The 27,895-nt window shown below is 37.7% G+C and overlaps 1 protein-coding gene and 2 long non-coding RNA genes across 32 annotated transcripts in view; 2 read left to right on the top strand and 1 right to left on the bottom strand.

The window, feature by feature from the left end:
• LOC147757130 (calcium uptake protein 3, mitochondrial-like) overlaps nt 1–27,895 on the bottom strand; it is a 229,805-nt gene that overhangs the window by 104,462 nt on the left and 97,448 nt on the right. For 2 of the 29 annotated variants that reach the window (XM_086985696.1, XM_086985707.1), the window contains one exon: nt 16,576–16,638. The exons of 20 other annotated variants lie outside the window; for them this stretch is intronic. In XM_086985696.1, the coding sequence (XP_086841822.1) occupies nt 16,585–16,638 (54 nt within the window). In that variant the 3' untranslated portion in view covers nt 16,576–16,584. Of the gene's footprint in view, nt 1–16,424; nt 16,639–16,718; nt 17,094–24,363; nt 25,577–25,807; nt 25,835–27,895 lie in introns of those variants that run through there. 7 more of the 29 variants (XM_086985701.1, XM_086985704.1, XR_015325266.1 and 4 more) reach the window with 6 other exon arrangements.
• Nucleotides 7,832–10,877, top strand: LOC147757132 (uncharacterized). 2 transcript variants are annotated; one of them, XR_015325274.1, is made up of 4 exons: nt 7,832–7,971; nt 9,325–9,461; nt 9,863–10,017; nt 10,637–10,877. It is a non-coding gene; the product is annotated as an uncharacterized LOC147757132 (long non-coding RNA). The 2 variants fall into 2 exon arrangements; XR_015325275.1 differs by lacking the exon at nt 7,832–7,971 and adding an exon at nt 7,996–8,087 and having other exon boundaries at nt 9,325–10,017.
• LOC147757131 (uncharacterized) lies at nt 17,777–22,059 on the top strand. Its single transcript, XR_015325280.1, has 3 exons — nt 17,777–17,948; nt 18,283–18,411; nt 21,400–22,059. It is a non-coding gene; the product is annotated as an uncharacterized LOC147757131 (long non-coding RNA).

Raw genomic sequence — 27,895 nt, 5'->3', positions numbered from 1 at the left:
GATCCAAAGGTATATTTCGTCCTCGTTTTTTTTTCTATTTTCGAAAAGCATTCATTTTTGGTAGTCCTACTACCTCGTATGAAACAGCACGTGCTTATATCTTTTTAGGATAAGACTCTATTTCACATCAAACTCCATTAGAAATTGGGTCGCATCTAACTACTCCGTAACTTAATTGTTAAATCGTCCGTCCTGCTGTTTCCCCATACACTCAGCTTAGACTATATCTCACACAATAATCCTAGTGTTGGAAATAAACTGGTAAATTAAAACGGCACTGCTCGATTCTCAAGACTACGTATAAACGATAGATTTTTGGGTAAATCACCTCAAGCCTAAACTTGGTGGAGTTACAACAACGACAAAACATTTGTGAAGTACCGAGAGGGTAAGATCAAGAATTACGTTTTTGTTAATTAACTAATGTTTCCTTTATACCGAAGATCAGCGTGGGCATTGTATACTTTAAGCTGATTTATGAAATCACATTAAACGCGAATGCTCCACAAAGGATTCATAATTTTTTTTTATAGTGTATATATTCATGATGAAGAGCCACTCGTGCCGTTGTAGGGCATTTGTTGCATACTCTTTACTCGCCTTCGTGAAATGCAGTCCGTGCATATTAATTTACAGAGTTATTAACAGTATTACGCTAATTGTATGTAATATTAGGAAAATAGCAATCATCAACTAACAACGCTTCATTTCAATTTGTTCAATTTGCATTGCTTGCTCATGTATGCTTGTTCTGTATACCACTTAATAGAGTTTCAATTAAATAAAGAGATATTTAGGTGCCGTGCTTGATAAATGTACCGTGGACTCAACTAGGTACATTAGTCGCTGCAACGTAACTATACTCGAATATGTCAGCTAAGCAAGCTTATTAACTACTAGCTTAGCTGAGGTCTAAGGATCTTGGAGATGTACTGATTACGAAGGCATCAAGTGTATTTCCGAAGATGGTATACCTTAAAGATGAAGTGCGCAAGTATTCTTCAATTCAAGATAAGGAGGCTTGTACATAGCAAATGTGCACTTATAAAGGCAAAACGTCGAAGGAAAACTACAATCGATATAACGGAATAAATGCTGCAAGATCTCAGAAGATTTTGCAACGGAATTTCTGTAGAAACCTTAGAAGGGCAATCCAATCATAGTGTATGTTCAGCTAGGTATAACATTCGTAACGCACGGAAGTAACATTTGCTTGTATTAGGACAGGCTGATGATGTAATTGCAAAAAGATAACGATTAGGTGGAACCGCAAGATACCACAGAGTGCATACTATAGTTTACGGTAGGGTCTTCTAGAATAAACAGGAGAGGGTGGGGCTATACGTTTCAGAATGTATTTAACACTAAAATTTACTTGTCGAAAGGAACTAGTGCTACGGGTTATAAAAAAAATATCTCCACGTACTTTCCAACGACTCAATTTATATTATGTGACATAAATAGATATACTAAATTTTTTTCCAAAAAAAATATCTATTTATGGCACTTGCTTCATTGGCCATTGCAGGACCATTTAGTGAGTTTATATAGCATCAGATGTATATAATTTCTTGCGAAGAAGACATTTGTTCAACAAAGCTAAAGAGAAAATGCTTCTCTTTGTAGAAAGGTTGTTATTCTGACTAGACGGTGCTTTTTAATAATTTACTGCCAAATTAGCCTAGTCAATGATTATGCTTGGTCTACCGCAGACTGCTGGACAAGTTCTGCTGTGCGTTATAAAGCCTGATTTTTAAATGGCCCAGCTATAGACGCATCGACGAGCTGCAGTTTACTCATTAGTAAGAAGGAACAGCACTGAGTTCTATATAAATATCATGCCTTTGTAGAATATATAATTATAAAAAATTATCGATGGCAAATTTTGACCCATGATCGCGATTATTTGCAAGTGGTGCGTATATCGATAGCATTGTCTCATCCGAATGCTGCGTTGTGCTAGTAAGGCTGTCAACATTTTTTAAAAAAAAAGCACATCCGATACGTTGTTGACAACTGCGACTTGTGATATAACGAAAGCAAGAATATAATGCTTTAGTTACGCTTGGGGTATACAGTCCTTGGTTAGTTAAATAGAGATACTTAGAAATTTCACACATCGTGTGGTTCAACTGAAAATATGCCCACACGCGAACTAAATATCTGTGTTGTTGTTTTTTTGTGAACGCTGTGTTTTCGAATGATAGCACATGTGACGACGTTGTCGCTCGAAAAGTTAGTGTTTGGTATTCCCACCCCTAGCTGCGATCAGTGCTGTAATTTTGAATTAATTTGTAAAACATCTTTGTTATACCCAAGTCCCGGCCCCATAATTGAAACACTACTGTTGAGCTGTGGTTCGTTTGCTACCTCCTGTCATACTTAATTCGAGTACGAAAAATATTCTCGATCGAATCGGCTGAAATTTCTAGGTGGCTTCTGATTGGTCAGTGGCTGTATATAATAAACTGAGTTGTACTCTAAAAAATTATCTTTTTTGTGAGTTAGCATTGGTGGCATTTGGTTTCATGTATGTTCAAAATCTGATGACCCATATATTCGCAAAAAATGGTCGCATTTATATGACTTTTATAAAACGTAACTTGCCTATGAAAATGTAGCAGGAAAAACTATAGTGAGAAACGAGCATTCTTTAATTTTTTTTTATTTTTTAACAGTTTAATAAAACTCACAAACACTATAAAAATAAAACAGACAAAAAATGGGTAACAAAGGTGCACCAAAATGTTGACCTGTGTACACCTAAAACACCCTGAACGTTCCATTAATATTTAAAATCAGCTTCCTGTTGATTAAATGCCATATAGCCCCATCGTGTTCCCTTATATTTCTGTTAAAATGTCAATGGTAGTGGTGAACAGCACATAAAGGTTAAGCTATACTACTACGTTATTAATCGCTTTGTAAATTTGTGTTTGGTACTCGCGATCTAGTATCACTGCTCACGATTTTTTTAAAGAGAGATAAATGAATTGTAAGAAATTTGATATGAGCTATAATATGATTTCTACCGCGTTGGATCAAGAAAGCCATACAACTCTCACCTGATATGAGATATATGCCTCTGTTCTGTTCTTCGTATACTCGAAAAATTCCTTGCCTTATACCAGTAACCCATGTCATGTCCTAATCTAGATTCGAGTCCTTTTTTAATCCTACTCACCATGTAAACAAATAGTTTTTTGAGTTTCACAATTTTCTGTCGTAGATTCACTTGCGTAGTAGTGGCCGGTTACTCACACCCCACTGCTGACGACACTAACGACGATATATTAACGACATAAGTATTTTTCGTAACAAGGTTGACCATCTAATTCCTATCTTCCTAATCGATTGTATTTAGTTACTATGATATACCGATACTATGTATAGGTTTTTACTCTTCGTCGTGCAACCCTTCCTCGCCCAATATGGTTTAACTACGCAACAGCGTCAATAAGAAAAAATAATTTCATACCGTTAAATAATTTACAAATCATATAGTATCAGAAATATGCGTTGTACGTTTTTCAACATTGAAAATGTAGTGTTAGCTAGAGATCATGTATTTTCTTTAGCGTTCACAAACAGCGTGTTCTACGACTGTTCGCTCTGGTCCACTGGAACACTGCTATAATGCGTTCTTAATGCCACTTCGCAATGAAGTTTTGTAGTTTGGTGTCATATGCAGGTTTAATTCTGGTGTCGCAGGTATCACGAATAAAATACGTCGGCTTAGTGGTATCGCTCATATTCGGGATCTTTGCCTGAATGTAAACCTATAATAGCTCTCAACAATAAGTTAATGTAATGTGTAACATTAAATCCATAGGTAATGTGTATAAAAATTAAAAAAAAACAAACGAATTGAAAATTTTGTATAAACTTAAAAAATATTTTTTACTAATATAGGACTAAATGTCGCTATTTTTTGCAGAAAGAAACAAGGAAGAGAAAAATGTTTATTTAGTGCATAAATAGAAAGGAGACACCACAATTACTCTTTTTTTTATTAATTTGCTCTGGTAAGGTACGAGGAATCTATCATTCATACAGGAACAGAAAACGAAAAATAAGGTAAATTGCAATACGCTTTTTTGAGAAGTATCGCAGAGGTATAATACTGCTACATCTGGTATGCATCCTAATAAATGTTTTTTTTTGTTTTTTTATCTTGTTTATTTTATTAAAAAAGAAGAAATTAATAACTAAAATATAATAGTTTTTATTACTTGCGTGGCTAGTAGTAGCAGTGCAGATAGCTACTAACGAGTGATCAGCAGATATTTCCGTTGCTGCTTAGAATTCAACATAAATGGCTTATACACGAGTTTAGATGAATATACGCAATGTACTTCATAGGATAGGGCATAATATATCACTGAGGATTGTGAAACTATATGGGCCACCAGTTTCATTTGCTCTAAAATTGTATTTTCAACGGCAAACTCAAAGTAATGTTATGCTTCATGAAGCTCATTATAGTGAGTAATATTATATAAAAACCGCGGCGGCTAAAGGGAATAGGGTGAAGCAGAGCTATATACATCTCAGGATGGAAATTTTACAACAATTTTATGCCAAAAAATTGAAAGAACTAAGTAGTCTTAGACTACAACTCAGCTTGTTAGGAATGCATATTTGTGTGTAGACGTCAAATTAAGCTAATGTGTCGAATTTTCACCTTCGTTATGCCACATGACGTTGTTGTCAACAATGTGTCACATGTGGTTGTTTTAAAAACTTGCCAGTTGATTAGAATAACGCATCGTTCGGATGAAATGGTACTGTAAAGATACGCATTATACCACGGATAATCATGATCGTGAATCAGAATTTGCCGTGCAAAATTAGTTATATCAAAACTATGCACAAGCACGGTGGTTACATAGGCCTTATTGCGATCAATTTGGTTTCAGAGAATGGTGCGCACATAATTGCTGCAGTTCTCGAACAGAAATGTCTGCAGTGAACCACTTTAGTCGTATAATAAAAGAGTCTTTGACGAATATTCGTATAGTAGAATCATTTTCTTCTCTCCTATAGTATCAAATAACGTAGTTAGGCATATTTTGTTTCATATAGTCCCACCTTCCCCTATATTTTGAAAAGTAAGATCTTAAAAGTAGCTAGTAGTGCTGCTTTTTCAGCTTACTTGTCTGAATTCCTTTTTTATGAAGTTGCTCATGATTACGGGACATAACCCTAACTTGTGCCAATTATTTCGAGTATGGTTATCCTAATGGTACACAGTACAGCTAACCTAGTTTCTAAATCAGCTAATTATGGATGTTTCTACACATATGTGTCGAAGCGCGATCTTGAAAAACCGAGCTTTTAGAGCGGAATTGCTAATAAGAGCCTTGGCTACGACATGCATTCAAACGTACTGTCTATGGGCCTTTCCATGTTCCTGGAAGCTAAAGACTTAATTCCAAGAGAACAATATATTTTCTCTAGGGAAGGTCAACAAGGACCTAAGCAAGAGAGGCGTCGAACAGTTGACTTATGCTGTATTCTGTGATTTCTAATCTACATGCGACAAAGCACCAAGGAATCGAATTTTGTTTGAGATCGTCGAGGTAGGAAGTTTCTCCAAGCCCGTCCAGCTCATCGCTTCGACTCTGCAGGAGCATTCCATTACGATACAAAATGGCATGGTGAAACTCGACATCTTCCAGTAATAGAAATGGTTCACATGACGGCCTCAGCCGCTTACGTTCAATTTGCGCGAATGATTCCTGAAGCAACATAATAAGTAAGCGCGAGTCTGTAACACCGTATATTCTACTGTAAACCGATGACCTTTGCATTATGAAATGTCACCGAGCACTGAAATCATAGTGCAAAATAATATGTTATATGGATCTCTTTTGTTTATCTCTAAGTGCTGATTTGGAAGATGTGCCTTTTTGGCGCACTTGCAGGTCAGAAGATCTTCCTAGATTGAATTATTAAACGGTCCTTTAAGGGATTCCTAAAGAATGGTAAAGTTGGTGTTTGAGTGCGGCCTTGTCATTCGTTTTTCGACCATCATCAAGGCAACATCGATCTGGTTAGTCTACGGCAGCCGTCGATTGGAAAAGCAACGGAGAGAGATGACGTTGGGGTCAGTAGTGGTGTGTCATTGCGCAGGTAAAGAATCAAACTATAAAGGGATAAATCGTAAATTATTCTCGTAGTTGCGGTGCAAGCGGCCCGAGTTTCCATATTTATTCTCACTTTTAAAAGTAGAATGAATCACATTAAAGTTCAGCAGATATTCGCCCGCCTTTATCAGTACGTAACAAATGCCGGCCTAGAAATCTACTTCAAAAAACCGAAGTTATGAAGTTTCGAAAAGCTGGGCCAATAGCAGCAAATTATGCTCTCTAAATTTACTTCTCGGCCCGAAAAATACGTGACGCTCTTTCACTATCCTTATCGATCTTATGCTGCTCCGGGACTTGCTACACAAAGCATAAAGCAGAACGCATAGAAAAGCACTAACAGCAAGCGCTACCATAAAAAATTGTTAATAATCTTCCTAAATACGACGATACACCTTTTCAGTAGCAAGCTCGCACCAGTGGCATCATACAGCATCAAGCTCATCTGAAAAAACCCTCAGCACAGCTCAAATGCGTAGGCTAGGCTAAGTAAAAAACTATTTTTTTTCACGAGACCACTGGGCATGGATACATCTTACTATAAGGGCTACATGTATTTAATGGCGGAGAGGCCACTATGTGTTGTGGAGCTCCAGCGTTAGTTTGGCCTGCAAGAAACGTTCGTTTACCTGAAACCTACCCATCAAGGGAAGAAACAAATGGTTGAAATTGAGAGTTCATTATCATTTTCGCTATAATCAACGGAACCTGGAAGAAGCTATACAGTAAAAATTGGCATGTAGTAGTCCGCGACGTACTACACGGTTTCTAACATGTTGTGCATGTTAATAAATTTGACCATGAGTCAGACTTAAAGCTTCTATAAGCGCCCTTCTTCAACAGCGTGACGCAGAGAAGAACAGCGCAGTCGTAGAGCTTAGTAGTATGTAGCTTATTTTTTTTAATATTAAAAAAATAACATCTATATTGTTTATATACAATATTAAGTACCTGTCAAAAAAGTAAAAGATGATAATTTATCTAAGTACTTCTTTTATCTAAGTACTTGGCCCTGTACCCTCTTCTATGTATTTCCACGCTTAGGTGCAGTTTCAGAAGTTGGAATGGGAAGCTGGTATTAATTTGTGATTTTGTTGAATGACTAATCAGACAATTCCATGCGGTGACATGCTAGTGTATATTGTTATGATGGTGGTAATAATGTGAATTATGATGAACGCAAACGGATTGGCCTGTTTGAAAAAGGTATTACTCTCCTACTGGCCGCGGAAGTGTAACGGTAAGAAGAACGGTTGAAGTCATTGAAGAATAAAATGCACTCTTAAACGCTCACATTTAATACGCTAATATTACGCATCTCACCAATTGGCTGCATCCTTCCACTTTTCTCCCTTCGATTAACATTACGTGCTCCTACGGAGTTTTAACTGCCTACAACCAACAGAACGACAATCTCACGAAAAGCATGTTTACAGGATAAATCGCTGACTGAGATGATGAAAATCCGCATAGTTATGACAATGATGATATATTGACATCAACTGACGTTAAAACCATCAGCAAAATGATATTGGCTAAGAAAAGCACGTACCGGAATAACTACATACTGTACACAGACAGAGTGCTGTAGCATGCACAATACTATTACGTTGTTGGTAGCTCATGATGTAGTCGTAACTGGAAGCATTAGTAGCAGTGTCATCATTTCTTGATTTCAGCTAATAGCGGTGATAGTCATCCCCGTAGCACTAATCCAGATAACACAGATACACAACTAGCATCGTGCACATCAGCATATGTGCATGCAAACACTTGGTGTGGCCTGTTGTACCCATAGTGTTGGCGGGATCATTCATTATGGGTATGTGTGATTGCATCCATATTTACACAACCATAATGATCTTTATTGTTACCGAAGATCGTCACCATTTATCTACACGCCGTAGAACGCATAAAATCAAAGCAAATTAGTCTCTGGTGAGCAATGGAAAAGCAACTGAGGGTTTATTAGACAAAATTAGCTCTTCAGGTGGTTTTTTCTATCTATTTACAACAAAAACTACAGTGGAAGGAACGACCCCATTTTCGACAAATATAAAGTATCTGCAGTGCCAAAATTTGTTCAAATAGTGCTTAAATATTTGTTACATATTACATAGCATATAATTATTAAGTTTATTTTAATAATATTACCTTTAGTTACATTTATTTTTGACAAAGAGTAAACACGTTTACTTTTGTTATTAATTATTATTATTAATATCATATTGGTCATAACTAGAATCATTATATTTAAAAAATCCAACTAATTTTTGTTGTCCTTTGTAACCTATTTTGCGTAAATTTGTAGAACAAAATATACTCTGTGAAAAGGAATTGCCCCCTTATACTTCTGTCACTTTTTGGAACTTACATAATCTGTGTTCATTTCTTCATGATTTGTTTTTCTATCTGAATTTTGGCAAAACTATTCATTATTCAGTCTTCTTCTTTGAGATCACAGAGATGTATACTTCCCAGGACACATTACGTTAATTGGGCAGTTTAGGTCAGCGTCAGAAAACCTACCGGTAGGGGAAAAAGAGTCTCTGTTCTAGTGCAACCGACAAATAATACAAAAGGTTGCTATTGGTGAAAATTACTTTCTGCAATCAAAAATCTTTCCAAGCAGGAGATTATCGGCCAAAAGGTCCAGCTGTGGTCAATAAAGTTTGATTGTTAATGTTTATTACTTTTTAATTATCAAGCACAAGGTATCCTTCGATTCCGAGCAAATACAGAACTTTACCGAGTATTTCACGTCGAGCTTAAAATGACCTTTTCTGAGTAGTCAAACTCTGTTTTCCATTTAATAGATTTATCACAAATATTTGCACTCGATCAGCTACAGCTGCATCTTTGCCATCGCAAACATTAAATTTTATTGCGGGAGAAGAAACTTAAGATACCTAAAGTACTGTTCGAACTCAATAGGTCGCACGTTACTAAAAATTGATAATATATTTACGTTTCCTTAACGCAGACCTACGCTTATCAGTTCAGCTTTACTTACTACTAATGTAATTCATTGTCACCTACATTGGAACTAATTAGTTAGACACGTAATTCTTGACAATTAGCTTATTGCAAGATTTATGGAGTAATTTAAAGGTCTTTTCTGACGCGACGCCTACATGTCACCTGTTAGTAATAATACAACTTACTTTTCTTACAGCAAGCTCTTCTTTGTTACTGAAACCGTAAACCATTCGGTGTCTTCCACCAAATGGCCGTTGGTAACTGACAACTCGTGCGCTTCGTACAGTCAACTAACGACAAATGTCAAGACACGTAGACTGGAATTTACCAATCGTAAATGTCAACTCTTTATGCAGCTAGTTTACCAAATACACTTTATATAATTGCACCATTTGAATATTAAGGCAGATGTCATTAAAAAGGTAAAAATGTGAGCTGCAGTTATGCGTAATAATATATAAAACAATTACTTAAAAGTGCAGGAACAGGACGCGATGATCGGTAATTCGTACTAGATCTCTGCTTCAAATCCGTTATAAACCGTTAGAAAACAATTGCTCTTTTTTGAAACTACCCATTTTTTACACTTTTTTTGAAGTTCACAAAGAAGTTGCGCATAACTACAAAGTTGAACAGTGGTTGCAAATTGTTAAGCAACGATAATCTGTGCCGTAATGATGCACACGATGCGTTAAAAATAAATAGTTTATTTTCATATTTATAATGTATTTTAGGACTTTGCCTTCGTCTTCGCGCCCAGAAACAATCGCCTGCCGGTAGTAACTCCTTCCCCATCGCGTGATAAACTCGTTATTTGAAGAGCTGTACACAAAATTATACCTTCAGATCACCTTGTCCATGAGAGTAGGAAATTTCGCATCTAGAATAGGTAAATACCAAATTAGAACATTACTACAGGCTTGCTGTTGACCTGTGTGTCGTTAATGAGCTGTTTATTCATTGCACCTTTTTCTCAGAACATAACGCGCTCATGTTTAAAATGCTCTTCTGTAGTGGTTACACCAGAATAAAAAAGGGTGGTCTTAATTTTTAGAAAGAAGACTATGCAAACATAAAACCAAGTCATGTACGACATTTTAGATTGTGAGGCTGCCGGTAGTTTGTACATTCTTTTTATCAACCAATTGACTAACTACACCGGTAAGATTGTTTTTGCATTAATATTTTCTTAAATTCCCTGTAAGACTAAAGCTAGGGACTTGTCGCACAGTCTAGATTTTAGTAGATACACAATCAAAGATTCTACTATAATTGAAGCCGTCTAGCGACTTTTCGAAAAACAAGTACTATTTATTCTATCTACCTTTGCAACTTCCCGTGATTAAAAAAATCGCCCGCTACGAAGTCTGTTTATATGAAAACAATTACGTACAGCACCTATATCTTGTAAGTACTTAGAAAGTCATTTCGCCGCAAAATCTTGATACAGATTTAAATCCGATTAGATCTTATTCTATTCACATATGCGGAATACTTTTCGTTTTCAGAACTTACAAGTATCCTGACTGCCTACTTGGGAATAATAAAACAATTTCAATATAATTAGAATTTTATAGGGTTCAATCAACTTAAGCCGAAGTAAGATTCAAATTTTAAATCAATTTTTTTTATTGATTTCAAGTTAGCTTTTAAAACCGTAGAAGCACTTGTGTCGATTGTAGATTGTAACGTGAAAATCAAGCCCCTTAAGAATAAAAATCTTTAAACTTGTGTTGACGAAGATTGATGCTCAACAAAGGTGTATAGTTATTTGTGAACTAAAACCAAAATAAGGCACCATCACGATATGTAAACTCTTAATTGTTTTAAGAATAGAAATTTCCATTCTGTTTTAAAGTATAGGAGATATTGGAAAACTAGGGTTTTTAAGCGGTACCTTTTAGAACTTATATATATATATAACTTTCTCGCGTTATACAACCTTGAAGCTCCATCAATCGCTGCCTGAGTCCTTGATTCTATGTCCAGTGCTGTTTTAATTCATGTGTACATCTTTAGCATACGTTTATATGGAACCCTATCGGGGATCACTAATTTATGGTTTTCAATAGAAGTATAAAAAGTTTTGTTTAAAAAGTATAGAGCTGATCACTGAAAACTCTAGATAAACATGTAAAGTTTCCTAAGTACATACTGGCTTTGGCCACAACTGGTTTACTGCTCAGCTAACGTTTGATCTAGCTTTTTGAATATCTTTGGGTTAATTTATCATACTTGTACAGTGACAAATGTTACGAACGACCTCCGATTAAAAATTACGAACAGTAACTTTGTAACATAATAGCGCAATTAAGTACAAAATATTACTTGAACGCGCGTGCCGATAAATGCGCCGAGCAACTGATATAGTACAATAAGTGCGACATATGGTTTACCTGTTAATTTGCTAATTCTGTGCGCCAATGGAAAGATATATCTATGCCATTTATTATAGAACTACGTATTTCATAATCACCATTTATTTGATCTTATAAAACGTGCAAATGCCAGCGATTCCACTACATCACAAATGATGTAGTCGTTATCCAAAGGGCATCGTTTCAGCAGCAAAACCGGCATAGGCAGCTGCTGTTGTTGGAAATGGGGGCTTTTGGGGATGTTGATCTGCCAAGAGGACATTACGGGAGATGACGAGTAGGAGCGACTGCGTGCGACGTAACGATCGACGTACGCATACATGAAAAATATAGCTCATCTAGGTCTAAAAATAATATAATCTAAAAATATAGCTGGTCTAGGTCTGCAGCGAATAGATTGTAGTAATTCTATGCTCAGTTAGCAGTACCATGCATGCACTGTATTTCTTCGTAGTCAGCTAGGGCCCAGAGTAGACATTATGGGTACTGCATCAGTAAAAAAAACTATATAATTACGACAGCCTAGACCTACCGCGACTAGGTTCTCCCGGAGATTTGGTATTGGATATTGTGTGCAAAGTTAATATTCATGCCTCTGAAACTGCGGAAGCCATAAGAGGAACTGAAGAAAAATTAACAATTATTCCCATTTGCCGGAATGTAAAAAAGATATCGAAGTGAATAATTATAGTGAATATGCCGTAAAGGTGTTTAGTATCATGCCTATCTGACACATTTGTTCCAAGGCATTTCGCCTACTACGCTTGTTCCGACAAAGAAAAGCAGTGAAGCTGCGCTTACAATAGATGACCCGTTATGACAATGCAAACCTGACAGCAAGTGGCAGCGGTGCACAGGCAACCCCCAGCAAATGGCTACCAGCACCAAGTGGCTTATGTGATAGCGTAGCGGGTAACAAGTTTGTTTGCTAGACCTAAAGACACGTGGTGGTTAGGTTTAAATCCGGGTGTAGACACACTTCGTTTCATGCTGCATGTCAGTCGTCTGAAGTAATGCTTAACGGCTTAAAGACCACAAGAAAAAAACGACACATGTGTAGTGTGCCTTATGGCTCGCATTCGGTATAGCACCATGTATTAGTGACCCAGTATCGATCATAAACGCAGCTTAGGATCCAATTTAATTGTCTGGCGAGTATTCCTGTAGCTCCAAAAAAATTTATAAGTGGCCCACTAAAACTACTCATGAGTGGCGTAAATTGGTGGCATTAAACACACTCGGATCTGACAATGGCGAAGTGAATATTGAAAGGCAAATATTGGATAATTTATTGGATGTCCAAGTGGCTAAACCATATCAAGATCTCGTGCGATTGCGATGAATGCTCGGCCATATGCAAGGTGATATGATGTCAATGGATCGGCTAGGCATAAGCTGTACGTACTATATACACCGGCTTTCGAGACGACTATTCGTGAACCTAGTGGTAATAGCCAGAAATAGACTGGGCAGCTAATGGTAATAACAAACAGGTGCGGTCGTCTCGCAAATGAAATCAGCTGCCACTTCAATTTGATCATTCGTACATGCGTCATCGGTTTATGTTATGTTTGTTGAACAAATTGTCCCGGTGCGTGTGTTTTTAGGTATGGAAGCATCATTGTTTTTTAGCTTATTAGTTTGCTGCCAAATATAGACCTCGTGTAATTCTAACTTGCAGAATCGAGCAAGAAGATTGTTTGAGCGTAGTCTGGTGTTTACGATCGGCGTGTACAGGTAAAAATGTTAGCCCACGCTTATGAGTTTTGTATGAATTCGTTTGGCAAGTGTCCTTTAAAGAGATTGAGTTCTATAAAGAAGTTAGAGAAGAATTATCAGTTTGCGCACAGAACCTTCACGGATGACTTACTGTCTTAGTGCCCATACTTTTTTATCGTTAACCAGTACTACATAAATCATGAAATTCCCAGCGATAGTGTAGTGGACCTCAAAACACGCCTTAGGTATGTTACCACTTTAGTCATCATCACAAATTGAGAGTTCCTCCATATTAATTATGCGGCTGGTTGTACATCCACAACACTAAAACCAGGCCACGACATCGAATATCTGTGGTCCTTGGGCATTATCGGGATCAACCAAGCTAGCGCTTCAACCATGTCAGCGGACGAAGAGGCTGTCAAGTAGTTCAACGAAAACACGATAGCAACGCTTACACGGTTGCCAATAATCTGCAAGACCAGCTATTTCGAAAGGACATTCGCTTCTACGTTTATTCTATCGGTATGAAGTTACGATATGGAAATCAAAATACTTATCAAAGAAGGTCACTCCGAGAGGGTTCCGAACGTTGACTTTTCATGTCCTGAGGCTCAAATCAGGTTCTATTACATGCTATTACCAACCATTGGTTTTGTCGGTAGGCGACCGCAAAAAATGGCGTTGTATCTGCCGTCCAACGACGCGACAGGCCTGGAATTCGCTCAAGGCATATTGACTTTTTTAGCCAAACCTAAATCTAGATCTGGTCAACTTGCTCATCAATTTCCAACTATATGGCGTCGCTGCTTGAACAGAGATAGTACAGGTAATATATTCGCCCAGGACGATCTTTGATTTCAGTTTTTTTGACAGGAACCATCGAATAAAAAGTTTTCCGTTACCAAGTGAAAAATGTTACAAGGACGTAGCTCCGAGTGAGCTCATTTTAACAGCTATGTTCTGCAATATATTCATGCGTGTTTATTTAACGCCATCATATCGTCTTCGCGATTTCCTATACTACGACAATATGTTTTGCAGCTTTAGGGCTGAAGCCAAAGCCAATACCTTTATCGCACTCGTGATAAAATGGTTGGGTTCAACCAATATAGGCCTCACAAAATAAAAAGAAAGAAAAACAATTTGTTCCCATTGCCTCACAAGTGGATACGGCTCACGCCGCAGATGCGATAACGTGCCTTATCGAAGGCACAATATTGAGAGTTTGGGGTATCTCCTAATGTCTATTAGACGGCTCGTCCCGCTTCTAACTCACTAATCTTTTTTGGAGCGGTGGCGAGTTGAAAAAGGTCAGTCAGCTATTAGTTATCCCGAAGATCGTCATTTCTATATTAAACATGGCTAAGTGGCTGCCGTCTTTAAGTTAAGGTTAAGACAAACTAATGGTTTAGCAACTTCGGGCAAATCCAATCAAATGGGTCAGAATTGCACCACCGTTCTTCATACAAGGTTTTTACGGGTGGACAACACAGATTGATGTTTTCAATAATTATCGCTTCCGACGGTATTGTAGAGGCCAACACAGGCCGTATACTAAGTATTACCTGTACATTTTTAGTGGTCAGTCGGGATGAGTATACGCCGTTACTGCATACATTGAATAATTATGAATATGATAGTAGAAGTCGGTTCTTAGCAATAATGAAATCCAGGCTAACAGTTCAAAACAAAGTATCTCTGCTTCGGCTGAAGCTTCTAGCCACTGTCATGAATACGCGTCTTTGTCTCTATCTCATAGATTGTTTGGCCGCTAGGATTAATAAAGCGTTCCGTTATGTGCACAGTAAAAGCGCCGTTAACATCAGAGATCTTTATCGGCAGGGACGCCAACGAAATTCGACGACTTTCGACCCTGCGCGGATCATATTATATGCAGGGTAAGAGCAACATTACAGATATGGTAACCCGTAGTGTTGCGGCTGTTTCAGAACTTGAAAAGGTGCCGTTCGAGTTACTCTCGGCGTTTTGAAGTTCGTTGACAAGTGTCGTGCAAATGGAAACAGCAAACCGGCGTCGCGCGGCCGATATTCTCTTAAGCAAAGGCGAAGCATGCTCGACGTTGAAGAACTGAAAGCGATTATGTGTGAGCTAGTCGCTATGGTTAACGACAACGCGCTTACCTACTTTGGTCAAGGTCCAGAGGAGCCGCGGTTAATTAGGGGGGCTAACTTTCTTCGAGAGGATCTTTTGCACCTTACTTTCCGCTTATGTGTCATCAAAGCTGGGGCCTATTGAGCGCCCCACCACTGACGCTTCGCAAGCCAGAGTGCTTCGCACCGTGCTAACACAGCGTGCCAACTGCTATGTCCACCCAGTAGTATCAGGAACAAATATTTCTCCGATTAGCCATTATCTATAAGATACGTAAATGGCAATCCGGCAAAGAAGGCAACGAATGTCTACTTCGAGAAAGCGATGCAAAGACTTTGGCTGCATTGCAACTGGAAAGCGAATAGCCTTCACTAAACATACCCGAAACGAAAACATTAAGAGAGAAAATAGATCTTTCAGTGAAAAATGGCGTTACCTCTGATCTTTTTTTTTTTCAAAATAGTTACGGTGATGATATATACGTCCGTGTATTGTCGTACTATACATTGCTCTTTAAGTACCTTGAAAAGAAGTCGAATGTTACGCTACATTATTTGCGGGGCTATTTGATGTCATCCTCTCTGAGAATCGGATATTCATCAAAGTAACGCTTTAACAACACGATTTGGTTTCACAAGAAGGTGTATCATCCTGTTTAAATCATAAAATTGCAATTTTCCAGCTATTTGAAGCATAAGAAGGCTTGAGATCATCTTCTGCTAGCAAATAGAATTCACAGTTTTGTTGAAAAAAAGGGCCGATGATATTTTTGGCCCACATGCCGCACAGGAAAAGTGATTTTTTATAAGTAAACTTCTTTACTAAATACCCCGGAGCTCTCGGTACTTCACAGGAGGCAATCTTATTTGTTCACATCCCACATGAGAACTTGTCTCATTATTGAACACACTGTCTTGTCCACGCCTGCCATACATCCAGTTAGTTAACTGAGACCACTCATAGTGATATCAGACAGTGTGCTATTTTTTTGTGGGTAACTATAGCGCATTGTGAGAGAAAGAAAACTGCGAGAGTTGTATATACTCATATATATATAAACGAATAGCTTGTCAACTACCAGTACCAGTCAACGGAAATGCCAAGCCCGTGGGATGGCTTACAGTATGGACACGTTAGGGAGCCGACTTATCGAGTGCCTCGATAACTGTACAGCATCGCCGTAACTGGCGCCCGACGAGGTTTGGCCGAAGAGGTGTCTTTAGTCATCAGCCTACCTGATGATACTAAAAGCGCGACTGCAGTTGGAAAACGTCCCGAATGGGATTCGACTCGTATGCCTGGAACAAGATTGCATGAGAAGGGCTCTATAATTGTTTGCCTACAAAGGAAGTCGTGTCGTCTGAGCAGGTCCTTTATTACTACACAAAGAACTTGGAAACATTCGAACAATTTGTATATATTAAACGAGCACTACTAAATTAACTGAAGGTTAAGGACCAAATTTGGCGTGCCACTAGCCAACGTTCAAGGCACCGTTTAATCGGCTACTTTTGCGAATTCCGTTACGGCGGCTGATAGGGATCTGGGAGTTTGCCACTAGAGGAGAGCGAGAATAGAATTTGGACAAAGCGAGAAGCTGGAATCACAACACGTGGTACAACGAAAACGATGTGCTTCACAGCGACGGGCGGTGCGGTTGTATCGGTCTCTTCTCGCGGACTTCTGCTGCGGGGCGCTTCCGGATGGCATCCGACCCCGAAAATTGTGCACCCGTCAGTCGCCATGAGGTGGTCTAGGGAGCAACACATGAAATTAATCTTACCGGGCGCTAGAGGACACAGATTGTGAAACGAGGATATCTCGCGGGATACGCATGCCCGAATTGTAATATAAATATATATAATATAAATATATGAATATCTACGTTTAGGCCTATAGAAGTGTAAATTGAATGACCGAAGTGTACATTTCTGCCAATCAATGAGAGAAGTAAGCCAGCTCACTTCAATATGTATATATACAACCTTACCATCGTTAATACTCATAATAATTATAATGGTATGTTTGACTGAAACGTATGATGTGTTTGTGGTGCATTAAATAGTTTATAATATTATTTTCAATATTAAATCGCTAGTATATTTGAAGCTTTGTATAATATTTAGCTAATTTGTGTTTCAGTATAGCACGTCATCCATAGCATACATCAAATTCACTTTTATGAGAGATCTAGAATGTATCACTAATAATATTTACATAGTTCCGTTGGTATGATAATATTTTTGTTTTGATATATTCATAAACTTAATCTCAAACTAAACTGCTGAACTTTCTTAGTAAATAGACTTCAGTTCGGGTATGACCCTTAAGGATTCAGTCCACATGCAGTTTTGCCAGTCCATAGAAGTCGAGGATCATCGCCAAACATGAATAAAAAAGCAAGCACCTTTTCTATCAATAAAATATTAACCTCCTCAGTCGAAATTTTTGCATTGATAAAACTGTGGAAATTTGCATCGCCATATAAACCATACATTGGTACATCATATGCTAACAGTTCGATACCCAATAGCAGCTTCTGGAAAAGAAAAGGCTTCGAAGGCCACCAACAAGGTGGCAATCTTCTCACGTGACCCAATTGACCAAGGTAATAATAATAATACTAATAACAATAATCACGATAACCATAACCGTACTAATATAGCGCATAAAGGTTGTCGATATCGCAACGCAGATTTAGCTTATATTTTGATAGGTGTCAATCACAGTTTAAGTCGGCACCAGCTATTACCAAAGTCAAATTAAATGTTTCATACTAGGTGCGCGTGTGATGATCATCGCAGGCCAGCGTGTCAGCCCCAAAATAAAATACAAAGGTTCGCTAAAACATTGATAGAAACAGATAGATATTTTATTTATTATAGATTTTATTTATTATGATAGAAATTTTAGCACTGCATTTCTTTGAATCCCGATTTCAGGGTTTGGACTGATAAAGGTTAACTATGACAGCGTCGCACGCAGCCATCATTGTCGTCAACAATAGCAAAGGTTTCTGCCTATTGCCGGTTACTGACCGAAATCTGACCACTATTTGTTTTGGTTATCAGGTGATTTTTTAGCACATGACATTATTCTCGTACTTATGAATACTTGAATTTCATTGACACTAGACGAAGAAAGTGATTACCATGTGATTGTGTGTGTTGCTTGTAAGTTATAAGACAGCCAGAAATTGTGGGTAGATTTGACAGTTCGGCGCGATATTTTTAATGACGTTGCTGTGAGCCTGTTGCTGTTTTGTGCCCCCCCATCTGTTTTGAAGGTCCCACGGACCCGTATGTCATTGCCCCCGCGTTTCCTAAGATCACTAGTGACGTTTACTTAAAGTGTCCTGAAAATCAGCCGATGAGATAACGACCAGACTTGCGCCACAAGGCTTGTCTGTCCAACAATCAAACCGATAAAAATTGGATGCCTCATCAGTCATTAATAACATGCGTCGACAAATTTGACACAGGTTCTGCAAGACCAGTTGCTTAGATAAGAATGGATATAGTCTTTATGTGTATCCTAAAATAGCCTGAACATGGTGCATTGAGAGAAAAAAAGCGTGACAGCGGGAAAATTTATTATTGCAGGGCCTCACCAAACAGTTCTACAGTTCATGGTCTAAACTATGCATAAATAAAAGCTACTCTTCGTTTTAGCGCACGAGTGATGCACAATAGCTCTACAAACAGTGCACATGATTAAACATGCAAAATGATGACTAATTTTACAGTTTTTTTGGGATTGCTTACATTTGGTTTGGTGGAGGAATTAGATTATCGTGCTACGAACTACTGTTAAGAACTTTATAAGGATTTCGCAAAGAATTATCTACCGTTTTTTAGCGTTTTTCAGGGGCCACTCCTTTAAATCCTATAAATTGTCGGCTAACGAAAAGGTGTTGAACTGGCTTTTCCTATTATACTGTTGCATGTGCACAGAATACTTTCATCTAAGCATTTTCTCTTCGAATACCACGAATAAGCCAATGGTGCACAATTCTTCCGTCAAGGAGATTTTTCACCTAATAACAAATTTGAATACATATTTTTAATGACTTACTTGTGACCATATATGATTGGTGTAATGTCAAACACGGGAAGAGGAATTAAATTTTTTTGTGATGAGCCGGGCAATGATAGTGGAAACGACATACGGATAAGAAAATTAGGGCTTACGTTAGAAAGATACGAAACCTTCCTTAGGCTCCAACGAGGTTGTTACTATCACATAGGTTACTGCGCTATAACACGCGAAACGGCTTGGAGGTGGGCAAAGAGCAGATTCCGTAATATATGCTGTTCCTATTAGCACAAATGAATTCGAAAGATACGACAAACCCAAGAAATCTTGTTTACCGTTTTGCTTATCAATAGCATAGTTTCATTGACTTGTGTACGCTGGATATTTGGCTATTATAGACTTACGGGTAGACAACTAGGATAGTAAGTGTTGCAGAGGCTACCACCATCCAGTAGCTGGGTGATTGAGTAAGCTGCTGAATGAAAGAGCGGTTGCCGTTTGGCTCCCGCCAGTGACCCCTGTGACATGGCGCGATACGCCGCTGCAATTGCGTGGTGGTCCGTTGCGACCGATCAACACACAGGGGAGTGGGGGATGCAATTCTATCTAAATGGAGGCGAAATAGAATCGCTGTAGTGAAGAAAAGTGGCGCTTGAAGCGCCGTAAAGTAGACAAGCTGATCGTCTGGTTGTCGGTGGTAGTTGAATGCTTTGACGGAGCCAGGCAAAGACCGGGATAGACTAACAGACCGACGTAGCCACGATGGGCTGAGGGCTGAAGATGCGCCAAATGCAAAAATCCAGCCCGTGGCATAACAGTTCGAAGTTCGAGGTCGTTTGCCCTTCACAACGGCGGCTAGCGTTGAAGGTACCGAAGTCACCAGCTAAAGTCATTGCAGACTTTGCCTCGATTAGATTAACGGTGCTACAGCAACGACGACGAAAGCCAAGAGCTACTTCGTGTTTTCTGCTTTCTGCCAACAAGGGCTTGCTGGAGGTTGGCAGCCTTGTAGCTTCACTAAATAATTTGTATTTGTTGCAGCAGCAGTAACCTGGACCGTATTATTCCATTGTCAAGATATCACTATAGCATGAAATAATATGTAAGCTTGAATAAAAATATCTTGCAGATGATCGGTACTAGATACAGAAGTTAGACAAAAAGTGAGTCGAGATGGATCCATCAATGGTAACAGCAAGAAAGTTAAATGGCCGTTGCAAAAAGTAAAAGAACGAATGGGTTGATTGTTGAGATCCGGGGATAATGATACTGCATGACAGACGCAACATCATCTGCAGTTCAGTCGTTTAAATAGTGGCCATAATAATTATATCCCTTTGGTCATTGTTACCATCATGCAACGACCTCACTGCTTACAGCAAGGTCCGCAAAATGAGCACAATTCAATCGTCCTATTGATTGAGTTTCACTATTGATTTGATACTGTTGATTGAGTTATTACTATTTCATGCAAAGCTCAGTAACGAACTGCTAATAAGTATTCAAACAGCAAAATGTTTGTAGTGGCCATTTTTTAGGTCAGTGATCGGGAAAATGTTTCTAAGATGCAAGAAAGTGTAAGTAATTGCTTTTAAGGTAAATTTTTTTAGAAAATATATGTACATCAAACAATAGTAGATTATGAGGCTGACATTTGAGTGCTGACTTCAGCATTTCAGGTGGCACGTTATACAACAGGGACGATTCCTTCTTCAAATTCAGTATTTTTTTTACTCGTAACTACAGTTAGTTTTACGTACAGTGTTACTGAGCCAATCAACATTCATAGTTTTGGAGTAATCATTGCTTATCTCTTATATCTATCTAAATCTACGAGCATTTTCACATGTTTATTAGACAATAAATCTTGCCCGTTGATTCATTTTAATATCTAATCATCATTATCGTAATCAGATCAATATTATTACTAAAACATTCAAAAAAACAGCAATGATCAGTTGAATGAATGAATTAAGTTGACTTTTAAACTCATAGATGTACCCTTTTATTATTCATACATTAAGGTACACTCCAGGGATTTCTCAACAGCTATGTGCCTGTTTACTGCATCATCATATATAAATTCGTTATCGACGGTTTGACGATCGGATAAGGGCATGGAAGCAACTGGAATCGCAAGGACTTCGATTTGGAAAGTATGGAAGCTGATGCGACTCCTCAATTGTTTTTCTTGATCTAGGCCGGAATTAGAGCCTGGCGATGAGATCGCATGTTGTCGAAAAGTAATCATATTACCTATTGCCACGACACCCGTCCACGAGACTCTATAGCAGTTCGAAATATCATGGCTGTCTTGACCCTTTTTTTGACGAACGTATCTAGTTAACAAATGCTACTTATATTCATTGCGGGTACGGGCATCAATTTCCATTCGGCACTTTCACCGAAAGCGCTTTTTCTTATTCGACGACATTATTTAGCCTCATCATTTTCTAGTGCGTAGCGCAGACTACATCATCTCTTGCATAAGTACGATCTGCATCAGGTTAGTTTAATTTTGAATATAGTTGGTTCTTCTTTTGAACATCATAATGACATGGTGCGTCTTCGGAGCACTCCTTCCTGCATAAAAGAAGTGCGCTTGCTTGCCATTCAACCCGTGCTTCACTATACTACACATTTAATTGGCACATAATATTATTACTACCGGATATACTAGCTAAAACTGGAAAATATGTAATTTTTAGTAGGGACCGATATTATAAAAAAGACAATGCCATTTCAACAGAGGTATTTTTGGCAAGCGTATTCAATGTAGTCGCAATTCTCTGTAACTATTCTTTAAATGCTCATCCGAAGCCAAATTCTCATCTAAACATTCTCTTAGTTTGCAGAAGATTTTTGCTATGTGAAAACTTATTGTGGCCCCGTCGGTCAAGACTGAAACCCTGTGTACGCTGCATCACTTACAAATTCTCTTCCGTGTTAGCTTCGAGTAGAAGTTGTCGGGATATTGCATAAAGGAAAGGAATTGCTACGGACGAATTTCAGCAAGATTTTCTTCAGCAAAATATTCTAGACAGTTTTTAATCTGGAAACGAATGAGTTTCTCAAGATAAACAAAAAGCTACGTAAAAGTCAATTTCGCATCTATATACGTACGAATTTTTAACCAAAGTGACTAAAAACAAAGAAAAATAACAAAATAATGTTTTCATATATGTAAGGCATTTGATAATTTAAACTGGCAAAGGCTACTAAATGAAATGGCATATTGCTTTTAGTGGCAGAACATTACACGTCATGCAGTCTTTTTTTAACGCGCCTAGAAGATATCGTCAAGGTAAAGAACGAAACAGGGCCACTTAAACTGATTTCTTATAAAGCATCTTAAGTTTCTATCCTAGTTTCAACGCTGTTTAATCTGAATATCTTTAGCTAATTTAAATTGTCGTCAGTACCTGTATCTTCGTTGCTGAAGAAAGCTGGGATAAGCAGAAATCTAAACCTATGGGTGCTATGACAACGGCCAACATTAGATTGAAGGTAAAATTATTAAAATCTAAAAAAAATTATCAAAACCTTGGACGAAGTAAAGACACTAGATAAAGAGTACTTAACGAAAATTAAAACTCCGTGTGTGGTCTAGCTAGCTTCTAGCGTCGAATTCATGTATCCGACAACCGATTGCTGCCTCTTGCAAAGTGAAGTGAAATAGATTTCTGCAAATATCTTGATTTTTTTTATGGCAATTTAAGTAAAACTTTTTGTTTTTCAAGTAGAATCTAAACTATCCGTTTAAAAGTTGGACCGCACGCCGTATAAGTTAGACTTTCTGCCGACTGTATCGCATTGTTTATATTAAAGTGGATCAAACCGGACAAGCTCGTCATCTTGTTTAGTTTCCTGATATATCAGAAAAAGCGATCCAGTAGGATAAAAGAGTAATAGAAAGATCAATGCAGACTTCAGGTACCCAAAAATGTCTTTGACTTTTTTTTTTCTATTGAATTATTTATCAAAGCCAAGCCACTTAACACTCCATCTTCTTGACAAATTAATTCAAAGGGAAGGCAACTTTAATGCCTTGTTAAACTTGTTCAAACGTTGTGAGTACATTTGGTTGTTATATATTATGCGAACATACATATCATGAGTATCATTCCATTAGCACACGTACTAATGTTGGAGTTCTTATTGTGAATAATATTAATTGCCAAAAAAGACTTAGAGCACAATGCTAGTGCAGCAATATCCAGAATATTGCTAGTAGTACCCATGATGTGGGCAAAAAGAATTAAGGTCATGAATGCTGGTGGTTGTAACGCATTGATCAGTGATTTACGCCTATGGATACGTTCGAAATCTATAAGCAGTCCACACAACGGCACAGTTAGGGTCACATACATCCCATTTCCGTTGTTTAAATATACGTAGTTGTAGACCGAGAACTTCTTAGGGAACCCGAAACACAAACCTAAGTTGAATCAGCAAAAGGAGGGCGACTTAGTCTTACTGAGTCACATGCAGTCTATGTAGGAGATAAGTGGAATTTACCCCACTTATCTCACAAACTGTATCCAGTATATTGTATATATTTTGTATGTATATAGCTCATTCTTTATGGATTAAGTGTTTCAGCAACATGTAGTTTTTATCTAGATATCTTCGTGCTCGACTAATTTGCGTAACTGGAGCAATCAAGTCATACGGTTTATTATTCTTCGAGCATATAGATTCAAATTATAGAACTCATGCAACTTTGGAACCGAATTTCGGGCTCCATTGTGTTCGAAAATGTGCCCAAGCAATTACTTCAGTTATAATATTCGAAGCATAATTCACATAATCACGTAGATTCGTTCGCTCCGTAATGCTTTTAGATCAATTTATTTATTTATAATTTAAAGCTCATTATTATTATTATGACAATTAACTCGTTCATTGATTCATTTCAATTGTAACGAAAACCTTTAGTTAGTTTAGCTGTCCAAAAGTACAATTACTTATAGAACATCTGCTTTCAAATTAAGGTTGTTTCGAAAATTCCGTACAATCATTTATTGACATAAAAGCTTCACTGATATGAAAATATTTTTTGAGCCAGGCCAATATCCTGCCTAGCGATACGTTACGTGCGATCTTTAATTTATAATAATATCTGCTGTTGTCCTAAGGCATAATTAATCTACAGCCTCCATTATTTTAGTAGTTCTGATTCGTAAATATCGGCCAACCAGCAAATCAGTCAAAAGGTGCGTCAGCTTACAACATATTCCGTCCAAATTGATTTGCCATCGCTTCGATCAATTAGAATCAATGTATTTGTGCATCTTTTTTGTATAGGTTAAGTTCAAAAACAACAGTATAAGATGCAGGATATTGTTACCGCACCTGAATGAGCCGCAATAACGCACGATGTAAAAATTGTAGCCATGATGATGAGCCACAAAGGTTATTCACAATGACAGATGGAATCGCTGAAGCATTCACTAATACGGTTATTATGAGGTCCGAAAAATATCCACAATTTAAAGGCCTTATTGGCCTAATGACTTAATTAAAATATTAAACTACCCTTAAATTTGTGTTAATCGCGGATGAAATGCTACTTCTTAATAAAAATGTTAAACATGAATTCGGCAAGCTAACTTCAACAATGAACCACATTTGCAAGTGCGTCGTATTAGCTTTAAACAATTCACTGAAGCTTCCTGATGGAGACAAAAACTCGAAACGGTTTAAAATATTATTATTACCGCTTCTTTATTTTAATTACATTCTGGTTTGTTTTTAAAAAGCTAAATTACAAACAGCGTTTTGTGTTAATATGCGACCAACAATCTCTCAATACTCTTTTTTTTTTACTGTTTCACAATGCGAATCATCAAGTTATTTAAATTCCCAAAATGTGGTATTCTGACACATTGTTATAGCTAATAGTAGGGGAACATCGATAGAAAGAAGCTATATGCAATATACCCTTACTGTGATGTTCGATGAAAACGATACCTAGTTAAAAGGTACTTCTTATGCAATAAGATCTGTTCCAGGTATTTTTTTAACCAAAAATTTTTACTAAAATTTGCTAACCTATTCAGGGACGCATGTGTTCACAGGACTAATACTTGATAAATAATACATTGTACCGCAGAGAAGCGACCGAATACAATTTATGATAATGCAACAAGTAATATTTGTTGCATTTTTCCTTCTACTCTCAATTATTCATTGAAATTCCTGCAAATAAAACAATGAAAAATTTAGTAAATGAGCCTTAGAGACAAGCCTTTGATAGCACACACCACCTTTTATTTCCACTATGTTGTGCTGAGGGCAAATAAAATAAAAAGAGAATACAAATGCTATTTACGAATCATACCTGTATATGCCCACTTCTTAAGGGAGCAGGTCAGGGGTATGGTTATTGCTGTTTTTCGATGTATTTCTGCTGCTCGATCTATTAACGCTTGACATTATCACAAGTCACGACCAGATCTACACACAACCCAATGATAAGCTCTATGTTACCATCAATGACAAGTCCTCAGCGCATGCCAACTACCAGATCATTACTGACAAAGCTCAGGTTCACGGGAAATAAACCCATCAATATTACGAGCAGCAGCAGTAGCATTATTAAGCTGGAAGAGACACAGTACAGCAGCTTTACTGCGGGGTTATCGTACAGCAAGCTGCAACGACAGAGGCAGTCGTTGATAGTCGACGTGTGACACGTACAGATGTATGCAAACAGGAAACAATAGCCTTGTGATAGATTAGAGGGTAGCGTATTTGCTTTTTAATCTTTAACAGGTTGTAGTCTAGGTTCGTCTACCGTTTGATAGAATGCCTAACGGCGATACCGGACGTAAAACTCGAAACATAGAGGACAAAACAGCCAGCATTAATTGCTGCAATCTTTCCCACAGATAAATGCTGAAGGGGTTACCGCAAAATAAATGCGCCATCTATTAGCAGCTATTAGCATCTAATATCCCATCTATTAGCAGCATGTGCAGCTGCAGAAATGGCCACAACAGTGACCACACTGCGGTCGCACCTCCTGTACGTGTGACCTCCTTCTGGATAAACGTCTTCCGAGCATAGTACGTACATACACAGCAATATTACTCCCCATAATGTTTCAGATGCAATAAAAAGGTGAACAAGATTGCTATGAATGCTCTCAAGACCATACTGGAGGCTTCTATATCTACGGTTACTTTGCAAGACAAAATTGCTAGACAACTTTAATTACAAAAATTATGCCCTCTGAAACATTTTCAGCAGGAATATTATATTATATATTATCACTGTCAGATATACTCATTCGTTCGATGCAGTTGGGCCATATATAGATCCTTTCCGACCGTCTGGTCTTTCTCAACCACTTCCCGGTACATAAGACTTAGGACTAAGCTCCTACTTTTTGGGGTAAATCTCATTAAAGGTTCCTGTCGACATCATATAAATAATGCATAATAACAATAATTTTCTCACCCAAGCTACAAACTGTTTGCCAATCGTCTTCGTTTAAAAGTATTTATAGATAGCTTTCACGGACCTCAGGAGGCCAACCGGACCAAAGCGCTTTTCCAATTCCAAAATAACATTTTTAGACTTTGCAAACCCGTTTTGAGAAGTCTCCTCACTAGATAAGAAAGGCGATAAATATTCGGTGCTTGTTTGGCAGTGGTTTGACCTCAGTAAACGGCAAAATATTTTATTGACATTGCATTTTTTCTTCACCCAGAACCTCAATTTCGACTCCACGTGCAAATAGTTTTGTAAGCTTTATCGATCAAGTTTTTTTCAGTGATATCAGGGTAAGGAATTTAAACATCAATGGGTATTCTCACTTTGTTAATTTTCCAATCGTTATGTTTCGTCAATTCGTCATGTTCGCACAAATTGCGCTTCAAAAAATAATTTCCAAACAGCATGAGCATGAAAAAAATTATTGCGACTAATTTTTTTTAAGTAAAACTATGAGCCGATAGTAAGTTAAAAGAAATAAAGTATTTATTAAGGGAGATAGATGCTCTTGCATGTAGAAGTTTGTAACTTCACAAAAAGAGAGCTTCTCTTTATAAGTCAGTAGTTCGCATGTTGTGTGGCGCCAAATGTTGGTAAATGGTTTTTTGTTTTTTAAAAAAAAATTCATATGATACGAACTTATGTTACAGAGAAGTAACCCTAACTCTAAGGCGGCCATGGCTAAATCCATCTAAAAATATATACGTTGGAAATTACTCTACATTCATATTTCTTTGCTTTTATTGTTATATTAATCGCATTATAATAATCATACATTAGCGATATACTGGCGGAATACCATAAGGAGTTGTTAAGTACCATTTTGAATTTGCAGTCGAGCTAACTGATAGTAAGAGACCACACTCGGTTGAAGAAAGCAGATGATTATATATTTTGTTTTATTGTTGACATAAGCTAATAATATGTTGTAATCTACTTGCAATTTTCGGGTGTGGTAAGCGTTTTTGAGTCAATTTTCAAAGACAAAGCAGCCTCGATGCTTCTTGGTCATCAATAGGA

Source organism: Varroa destructor, unplaced genomic scaffold (assembly GCF_002443255.2).
Source record: "Varroa destructor unplaced genomic scaffold, Vdes_3.0 BEIS01000003.1, whole genome shotgun sequence".
NCBI lineage: Eukaryota > Metazoa > Arthropoda > Arachnida > Mesostigmata > Varroidae > Varroa > Varroa destructor.
This window is presented reverse-complemented; position numbering and strand designations above follow the sequence as displayed.